The following is a 17950-nucleotide window of genomic DNA, read 5'->3' as shown; positions in this document are numbered from 1 at the left end:
TAGATATTAAGGTCTAGATATGTAAGACATTCAGTTAAACATCTAATTCTGACCTGTATCAAATTGGTCTCTTCAAGTTTTAGTGCCTGTAATGAGGCTACAATGAATAGACTTTGTTCTAAATCAGCCCGATGTTTTAGAAAGATGCGTCAGAATGTAGTCTGAGAGAAAAGACTTACTCAAGCTTTATTCTAAAATAAAAATCACATTTATTATCACAAGTTGCATAAAATCAGATAGATACAGCTTTTACAAAAATGTTTGATAGAAAAATATTTGTCTAAGTACAATGTGTGGTATTACAGGAATAACTCACTATTGCTGTGCCTTTAGATAAAGCTTCAAAAGAAGTGAAGGTTCAACCAAAATATTGAGTGTATCTATTGCAAACACAGGTATCACCTCTGGAAAGAACTACATTTATCCAGGATCCATTACAAAAAATATCCCTTCATGTGACTGACTTCGTAACACTAATATAAACAACTCTACAGCTCTTGCTGGCAATTTGGGACTAATAAATGTAATACCATTTCTAAGAATGGCACTAGTTCCACAGTGACATTTACTTATTTGTGCTGGGAAAGCCAGTTCCTGGTAATGGAAACTTCAAGGAACGGGCGCCAGATGCAGGTAGTCAGAACCTGATTGGTATGTGTCCCAAAGGTCACTTAGCTAACATGTAGTAAATACAGACTCAAAAAAAAGGTAAATTATGAAGCCGTAACACTTTAGTTTGGTATATGGCATCAAAGCACTTAAACCATAGTAGCATATCCTGTCCTAACCACCAGAGATTAAACCATTTTCAATTTGATATTAGCAGATATGGTTTCAGGTACAAAAGACATTATTGCAGTGTTAGACCTGAAGCAGCAAGCCAGCCTTTCACTGCTGCTATAAGCAAGCATAGTTGAAACACTAATACTTGGCTACAGCTCAGTGGTAGCAGCGTTTTTCTAATGACTTTTCTTTCTCTCCCCTTGACAGAGTCTATGACTGTTCAGAGGGTCAAAGGATTGCTCTATCGCCTATTTAAAATTCCTGGTTCAGAACTGAAGCTGTCTTACAAAAGTTCCAAAGTGAGTTAAAAATGGGTAATTGAACAATAAAATACTGCATGCTGCTAAAGGTCAACAGCATGTTCTAAAATACTACTTAATGAAAATGTTTTCACTTAAGGAGGGCAGTCTTCACGCTGTAGTTTAGGACCTAATTTCATTCTGTAATGACAGATCCTCCCTGACTGCAACTGCCTGATCTGTATTTGGGTTACATGAATAGACTTCAGTTTTAAGTCTGATCAGATTTTTTTTCCTTTCTTATTCTAGCTGGAAGGAAAAGAAGTTGAACTAGACAATGACTTAAAGCCTTTGCAGTTTTACTCAATAGAAAATGGAGACTGCATGTTAGTACGGTGGTAAGAAGGGATGCTCTTGACAGACTGAAGGAAAAGCCAACACTGGAACTGCAGAAGAGTTACATACTGCGCACAGACAGCACAGCAGCCTCTGCCTGAACACACACAGGATGCCTCAACTTCACACATGGCACCAGAGGGCTATACAGTAATTCTTTCAGCTCCTGAATTTAATCAGTGTCCATGAAAGCATCTGCTTTTGGCTGAACTGTCTTACTTGAGAAGTACCAAATAGTGCTTAAATGCTTCAATTAAATAAAACTCAAGGTAACTTTTGGAACAATTTTGTACTGCCTTCCCATTGCAATGGTGAGAATGTGTTTTACTGAACTGAGTACATGATTTAGTTGTGATCTCTTTGCTTATAATAGGACAAAATTAGTGCTGCGCTGAAAGAGGCTACTTGCTCTTTTGTTTCCACCTACTTCCAAAGACCTTAAAGCAAAAAAAAGTAAAACAGCAGCAATTGTAGAAGTATCTACACAGCCTTAGACTATTTAAGGTCAAAATCTGACAGTACCTTCTCCCCTAAAGCATTAACATACCACAGCATCAGTAAGTTCTCAGCCTACTGCAAGGCATTGCTATTTATTTTACATTCTTTATCGTGCTGTTCCTCAATCTTCTTTTACTTTCACTTGTGTGCCCTGATTCATATCTAATTTAGCTATCAGAAATCCCTCCTACTCAGACCAAGTTTTCAGTACTTCAAGATTTGGTATAAGCAAACTTTGATATTGTTTTTACCAAAATGACAGTGGTATTAAACAAACCAAACATAAAATTCTAACCCCTGGCTGTCCCAGCCCCAGCACAGATGGGAGCAGCCCCTCAGCCAGCACAGAACCTGCTGCAGCAAGACTTACCAGATGCCCTGGTGCTGAGCACAGCTCCCCACTGGATCCTGGTACGGCCCTACACTGAGTTAAATCAGTAGTACTTTAATTTACAAAAGACAGGCTAGTTGGCATTCTTATGTGCATTTATTAATTACAAGTAGGTCTTTGACTTTATATAAAAAGGAAAATTTTTATCTTAAACATTTTGGTTTTTGTCAGATCAACATCTATACTATAGAAAATGAGTAGTATCAGTCCACTTGTAATTATCAAAAGTGATGTGCAAATATTGTTATACTTTAGTTGAAACTCAGCGTTAAAAGATAACCTTAATATTCATTATTATTCCCAGAATGAATCCAAATGTATACTTTTCCATGATCATGATATGCTACCCTGTTTTCCGAGGCAAGTCCATCATCTTTCCTCACACCTACAAGGATCTCCACACAGCTCCTTTAATCTCCAGAGTGCTCTCAGTTCCTGGGGAGAATACTGAGGGGAGGATAGCATGCCACTCTCACACGTCTTCTCACACAACCAGAGACTATCCTGTTAGAGAGAGCACCATTTCAACAGTTTTTTCTTATTGAGAATTTAGTCTTCAAAAGTCTTTACTTCCAAGAATCAGGTTTTCAATATTTCCAGCAACAAACTTTGCAAGCAGAGGTCACCAACTAGAGATGTATGTCCCTCTCTGAACTGCTAGACCTTTGCAGAGAACAGAGCGGGGTGGAGAAGGGGGCCTACTGGTAGTGGAGGAGGTTGGTTTGTGGGGTTTTTTTCTTTTAAATACATTTTAACAAGTGTTTTCTGGATTTTAATCCAATGGCAGTTTCAATCTTTTTTTAAAGAAAAAGCATTTCCTCTATTTGATGCTACTTGGAGCAACAGGCATGTTCTCTTTCCATAAGATTAGAGAATTTCTTTAGACTTACTTGATATCGCTTGGGTCCTACAGCTGCCATCCAGATGCCCATACTCACATCTTCACCCTGAGACAACATTTTAAAATAAAAACTACAGATATTAGCACCAGGAAAGCACAAAGCATGATTTCGTTAAATAGAAGAACTTAAATCATGCACCAGCAGTAAAAAATGGCAACTACAAAAATCTGTCTGGCTGTTTTAAAGGTGTTAAATTAATCCTCCCAGCTTTCCAGTGATAATACATTGTTCTCAAAAAACAGTACAAAAAACAAGGTTATAGCTGCAGAGGTTCTCCGTCCAAAACAGTTGTGCTTTGCCCTAGAGCAGACACTAAGCATAGTGACCAAAAGCACCGCAAAAAGCCAGCATCAACCAGGGGAATACAACACTAACACTTGAGTAATGTTCTTTCCAACTCATCCAGTACACAGGCTGCTCCCCAGACCAGTTTAAGATAGAAGAACTGACCCGGCATTTTACTACCTGGTATGTCTTTAATCTTTCAGAGTTGCTTGCCAACCACTGAACAATGTCTTTGGAGATGACGTAGCCGGAACCACAAGCAAAGGCTGGATATGCAGGACTTGGGTACTCCAGCTCTTGCCATTTCCCAGTTCGATCAACTGCCCAATTTAGTCTGAAACTGAAGACCATGTTAGATGTGAGATGTTTATACAAAGACCTCTGTGAAACCTTTGAATACTTCTAACTGAAGTAACACTGACAATAAACAATATTAAGAGGAAGAAGTAGGTGGTAATGCTAATTGTAGTTCCTAGCCTTACTTCTGTAGAGCACACATCTAATTGAACACAACAGCTGAAAGCATAAAAGCTATTTGGTCTCAATCTTGAATAATAAGATAAAGTTGTCAGAACAGAAACAAACATGATGCTGACAGTCAGGTCTTCTGCACCTCTGCACCTGCTGTTAGGTTTTGATCCAGGTAAGCGCAAGCATCCTTAATTATGTTCTTAAACAGGCACATCTGTGTCCAACCCCCTTTTGTTAATTAACAGGACACAAAGTTGGTGCCTACAGCAGACATGCAGTTACAATGATGTTACACAATCTATCTTCCTGATAAAACTATCAATCAGCTCCTTAAAAACCTGGAAGCAAAGTAAAGGTCTTTTTATATACCCTCTCTGAGCTGTTTTCCAAATGAAATTCAACAAAGTGATGTTCAACAAAGACTGCTGTCACTGAATTACGTAAAATCTTCCTGGCAATCGTCTTCTCTAGGGGAGATTGTATCTACTACCACAAGCCTGCAGAAAGCCAACAGTGCTGTCTCTGCAGTCTCCACACTGACACCCATCCCCAGGCAGTGTTGGCATAACACACAGCCACAGCACACAGCACTACAGACCCTGTCAGGCTGTTGTGTCAGGCAAGAAGAAATGCCCCACTTTTCCTGTTGTGGAACAGGCTGGTATTAGGCTTCTCTTACCCTACAGGTACTTCATGCACTCAGAACTGAGTGGCATAACTGTGTCAATGCAGCAGGTTCTTCCCCTTTTTGCAAACAGGTTCAAGGGTTGCTGAATTCAGTCAAAGCAGCTAAAAGCTTTAGTGAGCTACTAAGAACTGTTACACTCAGAAAACAACCTTGTAAGGGAGGAATTGCAACTGACAGACCAGCTGTCAGACTCTACACAGTCACAGCTGAAGCTGACATGTTGAAGCACCAAGTAGATAAAAGTCATAACTGGTACCTGAATTCACTTTACTCAGTATCTTCCACTCTAGCAAGTCTGAGGGGCACCTGCTTTGCTAATCATTTTGTACTTCTCTAGTGATTTCAGTGTTGTTCACTACATCTCACACTGCCCTACCTGAAAACTGTGACTATTAGAGAATTTACACTTGAAGATGTCACCCCTACATGAAGTTCTCCACAGACATACTGAAAAGATGACATTTTGTCCAGCTTTTCTCTCCCAGCATGACTTGTCACTTCTTTTTGTCAGTAACCTAATAAAATTACTTGATACCTTAACACACCATTTCTACAGCAAGACTCAGCAAAATGCATTTTTCAGTCTGCAGAAACAAATGTTATCAATCCTCAAGTTCATTCAGTGGGTAGTCTAAGACTAGAAACTTGAAGCATGTTACACTCAACAGCATATCTTACACCCCAGGAAAAGGGGAAGTTTGTATTACAAATGAAACATGTCTTCTTGGAAAACGTCAAGTATATGAAGGGGTTTTTTGGCCTAAGATTAAGAAAAGGTGCCATTCTGAACTCCCACTGCTTTCCAGAGAATGGTAGGTGAGCCACCTTCAGTGGGCTGCCTTTTAATTTACGGTATTCATATAAGAATCAGTCTCCCTCAGAAACAGCTTGGTACATTTTACCCCATCATAAATGGGGTCATTTGCAGACATGATCAGTGATCCATCAAAGACTTTTCTCTCATGCCTGAGGGTGACTATCTTTTGACTGCAGTTTTAAAAGAACAGAATAGCAGTAACTTAAGATAAGTATGTTTTATCTAAGATGAGCCAAAGTCCTGCAGTAGGGTACCCGGACCATTTGGTTGCAGTCCTGCATGAAGTTCTGAGATGTTCTACATTAACTAGATAAGCTTTTAAAGTGGTGATTTAAAATTAATGAACACCACCACCACACAGTGTGAAGTGGGAGACAGAAAAGGGCTGGCAGCACACTTAAGTACTGCTCAATCCAAAGCATTCCCTTCCCAGTTTTCACTGACATCTCATCCTTGGTTTCTGCCAGAGTAAGCTGTTAATTCTATAATTCACAAGAATTCTGATAAATCTCAAAGAATACAGGAATTAATTATTAACAGATTATAAGGAACACTGGACAACAAACAGGAAACTTGTCTGAACTAGAGAGCTTAACAAGGTCTAGGTGAAGAATGCAAAGTTTGAGTTCTCAGGCACATGCTCAGAGGACCAGAAGGAAGGGAGACAATAAAGTCACTTCAAGGGCCAGATATTTTAACCTTCTGCTCAGGCAGTTACGGTCTCCATGCACCAGAACCAGCTCTCAAAGAAGCCCAACAGCATTTCATTTGCACTCTCACCAGTGCTCAAGTCTAAATATAGAAGATGTCACTGAGTTAAAAGGTAGAAGAGCTTGGAAGGATTCCCCAAAACCACTCCAGAAGACTCCTTTACATTTAGTGGTTACTGAACTGAACACACAACCAGAAAACGATAGCCAAGGACCAGGCTCACGGTAGGCAGTGACACCTACCATTGCATAGGTAAGGACACCAAGGAGAAGGAGGGCAGTCTCTTCAGTATCACATCCTCAGCTCTCACAGCAAAGAACATGCTCCAGAAAAGCCTTCCCTACAGCAGCCCAGGCAGCAGCCCAGGCAGCTTATATGTAGTGCTGTTTTTCCTTTTTCAAGTTGTTTTCCATCTTGTCATCAAGTTCCTGACCTTTTAAATTGCCAAAATGAACCTATCATGCCTTCACTATTGCCTTGCCTTGTGGTAAAGGTAGTTCCAATACAACTTACCAGGCACTGGGCAGTCAGGGTTTTTGCACAGGCTATAGAACACATGCCCACCACTCAGATCTTTGAGACTGTCACAAGACAGTCAGCTATTCCATGCACTTTGACACACAGACACACACACACACTTTCACCTTAGAAGTAAGCAACAGTCAGTACCAGATCCAAGGAGAAAGACACCTGTAGCAGCAAAGGGCAGCTTTTCTTCAGTAAGCAGATGGCAACAGGAAGACACATTATGCCATTATGCTCTATGGAATGTTACAGCAGCATAGCATTTCTGCTCTATGAGATGTTTTACCAGTGTAGCAATGCATTCCATGGATGGAAGGGAAGAAATGGGCTATTTTGATCCTCCTAGTTATTCACAAGTGTAATGCAGGCTGGGAACTTCACTCAAGAATTCATGAATCAGACCAACCACTTCAGACAGCAGCAAAATGGGCAGCTATACCTGTCATTCACAGACTTCAAAATAAAGTGCAGGTTATAAAGGCAATTTTGTTTCTCCTGTTTACCTCATTTCCTCAAGCCCACCAGAAAAATCACAGTGGCTTCAAAAAAAGTAACATTTCCAATTCTAGTATGTACTTGCATTTTAATGTTACTGCTGGAATACTTTCGTTTATTTAAGTACCACGACAAAGATACACACAACACATTTAAACTACATAAGGTATTCAAGCAAGTTCAATTCATTGTAAAAGCATACTCTGGAAAACTACTGTAAAGTACTAATTTTTGTATTTTGAGATTCAAAGTTCTATACATACAAAAGTCCTGCTTTTCATAACTAGCTCCCATAGGCAGGAAAGGGGAACCCACAGGAAAACAGACTTAAGGCAGTAAACTGTTCACTAAAGACATGGTAGCTCTCAAAGACAAGTTAAAAAAAAACAACTCACTTTCCCCACCAAATGTTTGGCCTGTCCAATTTTTTCTGTGTTATTCTGTTAAAAACAGCCTCCAAATCAATGTAACAGTCATCGTCGGTCTTCAGCAACAAATCAAAACTTGTTGATTCAACTGTCCTGTAGCCAAAAAGAAAAGTGATGAGATGCTGAGCTGCAGCCCACAAACCACAGCTACACAACAGAACATTCCACAAGGGTTTTCTGGGAAGCAGAGGGAGAAGGAAGAGGAAAGGAATGTCTTTCCTACCCTTGACTTTTAAACGTTTTCCCTACTGATCAAGGCTGACTGCTTATCCTACACAAAGGAGATGCAGCTGTATCCCATGATGATCTTACAACATGGATTTGTGTATGACCTGAAGAAAAGAAACTTCAAGTTTTGTTTTCCAGGACAGATGGTGGATTTACTAGTGAATCTGTCTTAAACAGTATTGAGCTCAGAAGGATATGAATCCCTTGTGATGATGGCAGCACAGCTGTTAAAGCCACTGGCTCCATGTCAGTAGCCTACTCTTCAGGATGAGACAGTCAGTCCAAGTACAATACAACTGTAGAAGGTTGTAATAAATATCTGCGGAAACAGCTTGGTACTTGCTCTTCCTCACTAAAGCACCCTTCAAATATGAGAAAAACTAATCTTTAGCTGCCTGAAATAGCTGAAAATCTGTCATTTGTAAAATAAACAAAGAAGCTTAAGATTCTAGAGATTATTTCCTGGTTCATTAACAAAGACTGGTTTTAAGGGTAATCTCCCTTACCGAGGAAGGCATTTTTCTTAAGCCTTTTATTACTAAATCTTGAAAAAATTGCTAACCTGTAAGAAATTATCACAAAGATCTAAGTCTTGACATTTAAACCCTCTTTTTAGAACTGAACTGGTTCAGCTTTTCAGTTACATTCATAACCACGAAACTTGTTAAATAAGTGCATAATCTTGCAAGAAACCATTAATAAAACTGTCAGCTGTATTTCTTAGTCCACAGCAACATCAATTAATTGAAACAGTTCTCTCAGAGTAATGGAAAGAATTGCAAATTAGAGGTAATAACTTATTAGATTCACCACAGACAATGTAATAGAAAATTCTGCGCCTCAGCCTTCTGTGCCCCCCTTACAAAAGCTTCCTATCCTCCCCCACTCCTCAGTGCTGCTGGGGCAACAGCAGGAGTACAGTGAGCAGTCTTGGGCTCCTCAGTACAAGAGACATGAACATGCTGCACAGAGTGAGTCCAGCAAAGGGCCATCAAGATGCTGAAGGGACTGGAGCACCCCTCCTGTAAGGTGAGAGCTGGGACCGTTGAGCCTGGAGAAGGCTCGGGGGGAGTTCATCACTGTGTATAAATACCTGAAAGGAGGGTGTAAAGAAAGAGCCAGGCTCTTTTCAGTGGTGCCCAGTGACAGGACAAGAGTCAATGACCACAAGCTGACACACTAAGCTTACGAGCTAGCCAAAAGCCATTCTATAAAACACTAAAGCTGCTGGTTTTCAGTCCAAAATAAAAGAAATTACATAGAGACATGAAGATTTTAACATGTGGACTCTTAGAGCAGAAGCCTGTCTTGCCAGCTCATGCTTACTCGAGGCACCATGGGTCAGCATTCAAGAAATACAGATCCTGTTACTTTACTCATTAGATACACTACATGCCCATAGAATTGTAAGAGAGAAATACAACTTAGTGAAGTAAATCACATAAGGCATGTATTTCATGGAACCTGTCAGATAACGTAACATGCTGGACCATCTTGCACTACAAACAGCAACATTCCTAAGAGAAAATGCTTTCTTTTCAACTTACCATCGGTAGAAGTTCAGCAGTTTGGCTGGAACATTTCTGTAAGTGTCGATAACATCTACAAAAACAATATCATCATAGGTACTGCTCTCTTCCTTCAATAAAGCATCTTCTTTTTCAAGATTTTTTATGTGACTTGTAAACCTTTCTGGGCGAGTATGGAGGCTTTTTAAAAGAGCATCACCTTCTGAAAGAAGCAGCACCCATCATTAAAGTAAGATGCATATCTACACAGTATTTCACATGTTTCTCTTGGATCATACACAACATACTGACAAAATGAATCTCAAGAAGTGTTCAACTCAATGGGGTTATGAAAATCCTATGATTAATTCAAAAATTTCTATTAAATATTAAAAGTTGTATAGTAACAAAGAAATTTTTTTTTGCATAAAGTCTGATACAGATTACACAAAGTTTAAAGTAAAAAAGTATTCTCTTCCTTTTCAGTAATAAAACGATTCAGTTTTTTAAGGTTCCTTATATTAAAGAGCTCTCCAGGACTCCACTATTACTCTTACTGATAAAGTAAAAAGGCTACTGTTATATCAATTACTTCTAAGCATATATATCTAGCATTACAAAACAGAGCCCAAAACAAACTAAAACTTCCTATGCTAAATATAATCAAACTGGCATTGCTGTGATGTAGCACAGGTAGCCCCTCCTGAGTTTCATCACATAACTGACTATAGATAAAAGCTAAATAGATACTGCAAGAATACTGAACTTCTTGGTAAGGAAACACTTTGTGGTACTGAAGAACAGCATGGAAGGGCTTCAGCACACCTCCGTTTAGGTGCCTACACAGATGACAAGAAAATAGCACTGCCCAATTTATATCTGCCAGACCTAGCTACAAAAACACTGGAGTAACACACTGAAAGTCAGTACTTATGTTGACTATGATGGACCAGTAAGAATACATCAACTCTAGTGCTCTGTGGCTGAAATCTCAGACAATGGAAAGGACTCCTATAGGGTCTGTGAACATTCTGCTGAAATAAGTGTAAACCAGCAAAAATAGAGGTGGAAAAGCAGGCTATGTTAGGCAGTCACTGTTTGTCAGTAGTTAATATTAAATATTATGATACAGTACTTCTAATTCTAAAAGTAGCAGGACTGAAAAAAAATGTGAAAATTATCAGGGAAAGATTTCTTGAGAACCACATTGCACAACATTTTCTAGCTTGGGTTTGAACAAAAAACAAGGACAGAGAAGAGAGTCTAGATAAAAATGGTACTTCTGTTAATAAAAAGACAAAGGGATGCAAGTAAATTAAGGTGGCTGACAAAGAACAAGCAGAGAAACCATATCAGGACACTGACATTAGGCATAAAAAACCAAAAAGAAATTAATTGTTTCTACTCAAAAAGTTTAAGTTGATCAAGTTCATAGAGATAGCATGCATTTTACCTCAGAAATGCAAATTCAACTTCCTGTTTTATGGTAACATCAAACATGATGCTATCTGTTTTACAGACTTACCTTGAATAGTGTAGATAAAACCACCTGCTATTCCTTCCACACCTTCTGTGAGTTCATGTGGCAGTGATCCTTCCCCTGCCTGCTAGAGACAGATTAATGGAAAGAAATTAGTTCAGCTCTCATAACTGATATATCTTTCCCTGTGATTTCAAGGTGTGAAGTTTTCTGGCAACTGAGAATGAATTAAAGCTCTTCTGGTTTAGGTACCTGCATAACAAGACTACAACTAAGACTTTTAATTGTAAAGTTTTGTGGCATTTTTTGAAGTTTCACCCAAAACTAGTGGTACCACTGAAACTTTTAGAAAACTAGTTTTAAAGTTGAGAGAAAAAAGTGAAGTTATTCTGGATAATTTACAACAGCAGAGCATGTTTAAGCAAGAAACGTTTTGACAGAAAGAGAGACACTGCCAAAATGCAGAAAACAGGCTTAATCCCATGGACTGGGATTTTAGCACAGGAATTCTGACCACATTTTGCCATCTCTGACATACTGATACTGGTTTACACCTGACAAAGGCAATAGGTGAACTTTACTCCCTTAAAAACAAAAGAAAATGGCACTTACTAGCATCATTTTTTGCATGCCCTTGTTGTTTTCCCAGGCAAAGCAAACTTCCCCTCTGAGACAACAGGAGAAGCCCAATTCAATTAACGATTTACAGAGAAACACAGGAAAGCAAAATGCTTAATACCCAAGACCTATAGAAAAAATAGAAACATGGTGGAAGGGAAGGCAAGGTGACTCACTGTAATGACTCTGAAAACACCCCCTCCATCATTCACCATCACTTTATGAAGGTTTCTTGAAACAAGGCCCTGAAGATCCTGGCTTTCCCACACAATGGTACCTTCAAAACTCTGGCAAGAGAGCAAAACACTGTTAGGCAGGTATTCAAAGACTTCAAAGGATGAAAATCAAACAGTTTGGGGGTTTTTATTTTAAAATAGTCAACTTCACGCAACATATAGCTTGAATACACAACATAAATGCTTTACTTACACTTCAAAAAAATTAAGTTACACATAAAAGAAATACATTGGTGAAACTCAGTAACACATAGTCATGCTTTTAAGAGTAATCATGAATCTCTATATTAGGAACATTAAACTTTTAACAGAAGTCTAGTGTAAAGGCTTTGGTTTTCTAACATCATTAAGATGGCATTTAAAGGTGACCTAAAGTGAACTTCTAAAAAATCAGCTATAAAATCCTGCATTACAAAGAGAAAATGTTTAAACAGATTTGGAAATAAGTGCTGCTTTTTAGTTATCTGTCAAAACCAAAGATCAGAGACTCGAGCCTGGCATCAGCAAAACTCAAAGGAAAATACAGCCACCTTTATGCTGGCAAAGCTGCCACAAGCTACTGTAGGAGAGTCACAGAACTTTGACCTCACACCTTGGCTGGCAGGGAAAAAGAAGGAGAAGGACAAGTGATTATCTTTAAAGCTTTCTGGTTTAAACTGTCAATTGAAGTTGTGTCACTCCATGGTTTGTATATATATATATACACACATATATATATATATATATATATATATATATGCGTGTGTCTGTGTGTGTGTAAATTCTTGCATTTAAAAGCATTTCATCTCTACTTGCAACTAACCCAACAGTCCAGCTATTACTCATTTTATATAAGACTTTCCTGAAGACCCCTAAGAACATGCAAAGGGACAAGTGGTATGTTGTACAGGTAAGAGTACTGGTAGTGTTATATTTTTACATTTTTTAAAGCAATTTTACCCTTACAACAAGGTACAACAGTGTAGTTGTAGGGTTATTATACTCCTGACTGCTAGATGAGCACATTCCATTTTGTTTCTCCCAGTTTCATGGGAGAAACACTGGTAATGTGGACCTTGGAACAGAGAAACAACTTGTTTCAACTATTTGCAGATGCATCTCTGTTGCTGTAGAAAATCTGTTTACTTCCCCATTTCAGTTTCCTCGTACTCCAGAAACCTTCAGAAACTCTCCAGTTAGTGACAAACCATTAAGTCTAGCTTAGAGTTCAGCTCAATTCTTTGCTTTCCTATAGAGGCAGGTCTTAACATCTTCAGCAGTCTTGGTATTCAATGACAGCTGCGTGTTTCAGAAGCCTCCCATCTATTATTTACAATGCCAGCTTTATAATCTAATAGTGGAGCTAGTCAGTCTTTATTCAAGCCTGACTTGCACGCTTAATACCTTCCCCTTGTTTATTTAATTACCTGTCAGTTATCAAAACAAATGGACCACTACTAAGATTTTTTTTTTAGCGGCAGAAGCCCAGAACGTTGTGCACAGTAAAACCCACATGCTCCACTTCTCTATTTGTAGTGGCTGTCATCTCCCATTCCAATGTTTTTTGCTGTAGGGACTGGGCTCTAATTCCACTTCTGTGCCTTGTTTACAGACACAGCCTTTGGTAAATTGTGTAGTGAACCTGAGAGTCCTTTCACTCCTCATCAGCCAGAAACATTCTCACCACTGACTATCAGTGATACTGACTTCACACATGTACCAAGAGTCTTAACACCTCAATGCAAGGTGTTCTAAAGCTGCAAACTATCATTATTTTGCAGGTTGAGAGACTTGTAAGCAAATTTTCTCATTACGTTACCCTTTAGCTATTCTTACTCTAAGCCACTTAATGAAAGCTGCGGCCCGAAAATGCTTAAAGCAACTTGTTAGTAGCACACCTGAGACTACATCATCTGTTTTTCCCCATTTAAATTCCAGCCCTGTTGCTGCCAGATCGCAGTGGCATTTACAGTGAATACCGAACAGGTGTACTGACATAATGCAGCCCTGCCAAGCTCCCTTCCTAATGTTAAACAGTGCTGTGCTTTTTGTTTCTCCAACTACTCCCCATTAGTCATATAGAGTATGCATAGCACGGAATCCCATTTTCATGCAAGGGGCCCATGGCTTTTTGTCAAAATACGTGCATCGCTAAGATTTGGCTGTAAAAGCCCCTGTGTAAGTTTTAGTTTTCTGGTAGTGGTTCTGCTCTTCTGTGCTTTCAGTCATTCCAAAGCTGAATGATCGATTCTGTCTTTGACAATCTGGCCTGCCAGATGCTTATTCTAATGCTGCATTTCCCTCCCTTTCCCCAAGACAAGCAGAAAGAGCAGCACTTCAGCTGGAAGACAAATGAAGCTCTTTAGCAGCCTGTACAATCCATTACTTCTTGAAGGTGGAAAGGCAGAGAATAGATATTGTCTCAGAAACCATCTCGTGACAATTAGGCAGTTCACTAAATTTACGGCTCTCAAACAGACAGGAACACGTGGGTGTTCTGTCTCCTCTGAATCATCACATATGGTTCAGCATCCTAAGTGTCACAGGAGACTACATGCTGTGCATAAGCCCTATTAATCTACACTAGAAACATCATGTTATCTTGTAAGCATTCAGCACGACATGCATCAGATTAAGGAAGCCCACACAAAGAAATATATGAATACTAACATCCCTTTTTCAAATGAAATACTTCCCATCTGCCTTTCAGGAAAAATGCAATCATCTGTAGCAAAATTACAACTGCCTAGAATTTTAGTATCTCAGAACAAAATCTGACATGGAAGAAGCTTACATGTTTTACTACCAAATTACTGGGTAACCAATACTCTTTTTTAAAAAGAAAAAACTCCAAATCATTTTGATATCAAATTACATTGTCAAAACATATGTACAAAATACTGCAAGAGGTCTGCTCACCTGAAAGTTCTCCTGCCAGCATAACAAACTTGCACAGTATTCAGTAAAAAACTGTTTAAGATGATAAACCAATCTATCAGCTGCAGATTGCCCTTAAAAGGAGCAGGTTTCCAAATGCATTCATTCTTAGAGAGCCAGGGGAATAAACCAGGGATTAAACCAGCCTCAAATGTTCTCACCTCCACCTTCAGGATTCTCTTGCTCCATTCTTTCATCACAGAATTTATTGCATAACAAAACAACCCAGACGCAAAGACAACTTACAGAAAGAGCAGCAAGGATCCAATCATACAGGAGAATATTTAAATGAAAGTAAACAGCCTAAAATGGCAGCTGACATACCTAGTGAGAGATCACTGGTCCACTGGGAACAATTCCTTGTACCTGGGAGGGTCTGCTGAACTAGAATTCTCACTCTGAGTCAACATGCATTCACTAAACCTTTACTATAATAATAACAGGTTTTTCCCTACCTATATTATGTTCCTTCTGTGTTTAAGCACCTTCCTTCCTAAGCAGCCACAAGTATATCCCTATGCTAAAACCCTACGCTTGGACTGCAGCCCCAATCCCAAAGAGGATTACATACACACACAAAAACCCACCACCAGACACACACACAAAAACGCCACTTCAGCCATAGGACAGTGACAGGTTTTTAAAATCCAAATGTCAGCGTTCTGCACAGCACATACTCCATCTATTAATAGTATATTACAGATAGACCCTACTACAGATCAACGAACAAACAATTCTTCACTGCTGCTGCCACAAAAGAAATAACCAAGATTTCAGTAGGTCTCAAGTAAGTGCTTCTTTATTACAACTATTCAACTGTCATTGCAAATGTAACACACAATATCTCACTGTTATGTCCAAGATATCAGAAGCAGAAACCTCTTTTCCCTAGAAACCTGTGACATCCTCGCCTCCCCATGTTGTGAACTAATTTCTGAAAAAGCTGGAGGGAGGAATAAGTATCCCATTCTCTGGTAAAGCCTCCCACAGAATCAAAGCAGGTACAATTTTCAGTCAGAAACTGAAAAGGTTTCTGAAATTTCTACTATTTGTCCATGTAATTTTTTAATCAATTTGTATTTTGGCGCTTTTGCTTTATAACTACTGGTGATAATGAGATGGTGAAAAAGAAGTTCTGGATTTCAGCATGTCCCCCTCAACTAGAGGTTTTCACTTGCCCTTTTCTGCCTCTTGCAAAGGTCAGTTTTATCAGCTGGTTTCTCCACTTGACTTAAAAGAACTGCAGGCAGTTCCAATACTGGACATACCTCTGGCAAAATGAACTGCTCAACTGGCTTGTACCACAATCTGTTCACTTGCACTCCACAGCTTGGTGGACTAAAGCGAGCACTGAAGAGAGCTTCCTGTGAATAACAGGAAAAAAAAAAAATTAAAAATAACCAAAACACAAATTTAAAGTGCTGTGAGATAATGCAAATCTTCATCATCTTAGTTAGTTAGAATGGAAAAAGGCTTATTGATTGTATAAAACTTAGTGAAAGTTTTATTCTCACAACAGTCTCACAGACTCCACAGAACTCAAGTGTTGGATTGATGTGGCAGAAGCAACAGAGGATGCTGACCCCCAAAACTTAAATGCTACTATATTACATGGGCCACCAGACAGCTCATAAGTAACAACAAACAACAAAGATGCTGCATTGCCACATTCCTAATCTTCAGAAACCACTCCTATGATACTAACTTTTCTCCTTCACAGGAAGCAAAAGGCTAATGCAGATCAAGTTATTAGGCTCTCAATGTTTAGAATTCTACCATTTAGCAAACATAAATCTAATTAAAGTTGTTGGGTTTTTTTTATTTTTGCTATTATAAACCAAACTCTTTGGAATTTCATTATAAAGGTCATACGTCGGTATATTTTCTGTACTTAACTTTAATGGTTACCTCAAATTTTAAACTCTTTCTACTGTAGCATAGCCAGAAGTCATGAAATTGACCTATCAAGTTATTGGTAGAGATAAATGCAATATACCAAATGCAACCACCATGCTCAATGATTTTTCCCTCCAGGTCAGTACTAAGCCATTCAATGAAACCCATAACAGCTTGGGAGGGGGGAGGAATTATCACTGAAATTTGATTGTTACCTGTAAACAATACCAGTTTCTAGAAATCTCAGAATGTCTTGCCAGAAGAGAAACTTGGAAAAAATACAACCGCCCTTCATCTCTACACTTCAAGGCACCAAATGCATCTTTCTGCACAAGTTTTAAAAATATTCAACAATTAATTTTTTATTTCTTAATACCTATCAATACTTCAGAACCTCAAATGCAACCAAAATTGTGTCTTGGAATCAGATAAAAGTGCTCTTTAGAAAAGGCATTTAAATTAACTCATAGCACTGTGAATTTAATCTTTTCCATGTGTATATGTATATCTGTGGAATAAGAATTTACAATGAAACAGAAGAAAAACTAATTCATATGCTTGTCAGTTAAGCACATCTAAATCATCAGCACAGCACATCGCTTTCTGTAAGAACTTAATCCACACTCTAGAGACAACATGCTTTAGTCCACTTTCAAAAGATGACTACAATACCCTACCTCATGTTCTGCCTGGTACAGTTTTACAGTGATGTTCCTCTGGAATCCCACCCCATCAGCCTCATAAAATACTCCAAGACTGGTAATGACAATGGGGTAAAGTACACGAAAGTTCACACTGACAATTCTGTCTTCAGATAGCACAGAAGGTACATCCTCGGGGAGACTGAATGCTTCAATTTCCTGATTCAAAACTGTACGACAAAGAAAGGACGGAGGTAATGTGAGAAGACTTCATAGTTCTTGAACTGGATACACACAAAGCACACTAGATACATGCAAAGCATTCTGATTAATTAGCATGGCTCGCAAGTGCACAAGAATAATCAAACGCTGGAGAGGAAAATACAACTGGCTGCAGACTGCAGCAAGGAGAAACTCATATAGAGTGATGTAGCAATCTGCCAGCTACCAGCAACTGCAAATCAGTGCCTACATAGGCGCAGAGAAAATATTAGGAACATAATAAATCAACAGAGTGATGACAAAAATACTATTCCATGAATATGTATATAGTAGCATATTAAAATAATTATTCATGTATCAAAATGGCATACACCTCCACTTCATTCAGATGCCTGTTTTTTGGCATTATCTCTTCCCTAAGCCCTGAGGTACCATTTATTTGTGGGAGACTGGATGTTGCCACCCAAAGATAAAGTAACGTAAGTTTCATTTTATGGTGAATCAGGGCTTACTTGCAATTAAAGAATAAAAATTAAACAGAAAAAACAGTGACAAGAAGAATTTACAATTTCAGTT

At 38.8% G+C, this 17950-nt stretch overlaps 2 protein-coding genes across 13 annotated transcripts in view; one reads left to right on the top strand and one right to left on the bottom strand.

Annotated features, from left to right (window-relative positions):
- The window catches only part of TBCE (tubulin folding cofactor E), a 53397-nt gene extending 51694 nt beyond the window's left edge, over positions 1-1703 (top strand). For all 5 annotated transcript variants that reach the window (XM_071806285.1, XM_071806281.1, XM_071806284.1 and 2 more), the window contains 2 exons: positions 991-1082; positions 1332-1703. In XM_071806285.1, coding sequence (XP_071662386.1) covers positions 991-1082; positions 1332-1424 — 185 coding nt within the window. In that variant the 3' untranslated portion in view covers positions 1425-1703. The remainder of the gene's footprint in view (positions 1-990; positions 1083-1331) is intronic.
- Positions 1-17950, bottom strand: part of B3GALNT2 (beta-1,3-N-acetylgalactosaminyltransferase 2) — a 34436-nt gene that overhangs the window by 5038 nt on the left and 11448 nt on the right. For 4 of the 8 annotated variants that reach the window (XM_065833317.2, XM_065833319.2, XM_065833322.2 and 1 more), the window contains exons 4-12: positions 17189-17382; positions 15884-15979; positions 11640-11750; positions 10891-10972; positions 9405-9588; positions 7597-7722; positions 3675-3834; positions 3198-3254; positions 186-2811 (exon numbers count right to left, since the gene is read on the bottom strand). In XM_065833317.2, coding sequence (XP_065689389.1) covers positions 2677-2811; positions 3198-3254; positions 3675-3834; positions 7597-7722; positions 9405-9588; positions 10891-10972; positions 11640-11750; positions 15884-15979; positions 17189-17382 — 1145 coding nt within the window. In that variant the 3' untranslated portion in view covers positions 186-2676. Of the gene's footprint in view, positions 1-185; positions 2812-3197; positions 3255-3674; positions 3835-7596; positions 7723-9404; positions 9589-10890; positions 10973-11639; positions 11751-15883; positions 15980-17188; positions 17383-17950 lie in introns of those variants that run through there. The other 4 variants (XM_065833320.2, XM_065833318.2, XM_065833321.2 and 1 more) reach the window with 4 other exon arrangements.

This window comes from Patagioenas fasciata, chromosome 3 (assembly GCF_037038585.1).
Source record: "Patagioenas fasciata isolate bPatFas1 chromosome 3, bPatFas1.hap1, whole genome shotgun sequence".
In the NCBI taxonomy this organism is placed as follows: Eukaryota; Metazoa; Chordata; class Aves; order Columbiformes; family Columbidae; genus Patagioenas; species Patagioenas fasciata.
This window is presented reverse-complemented; position numbering and strand designations above follow the sequence as displayed.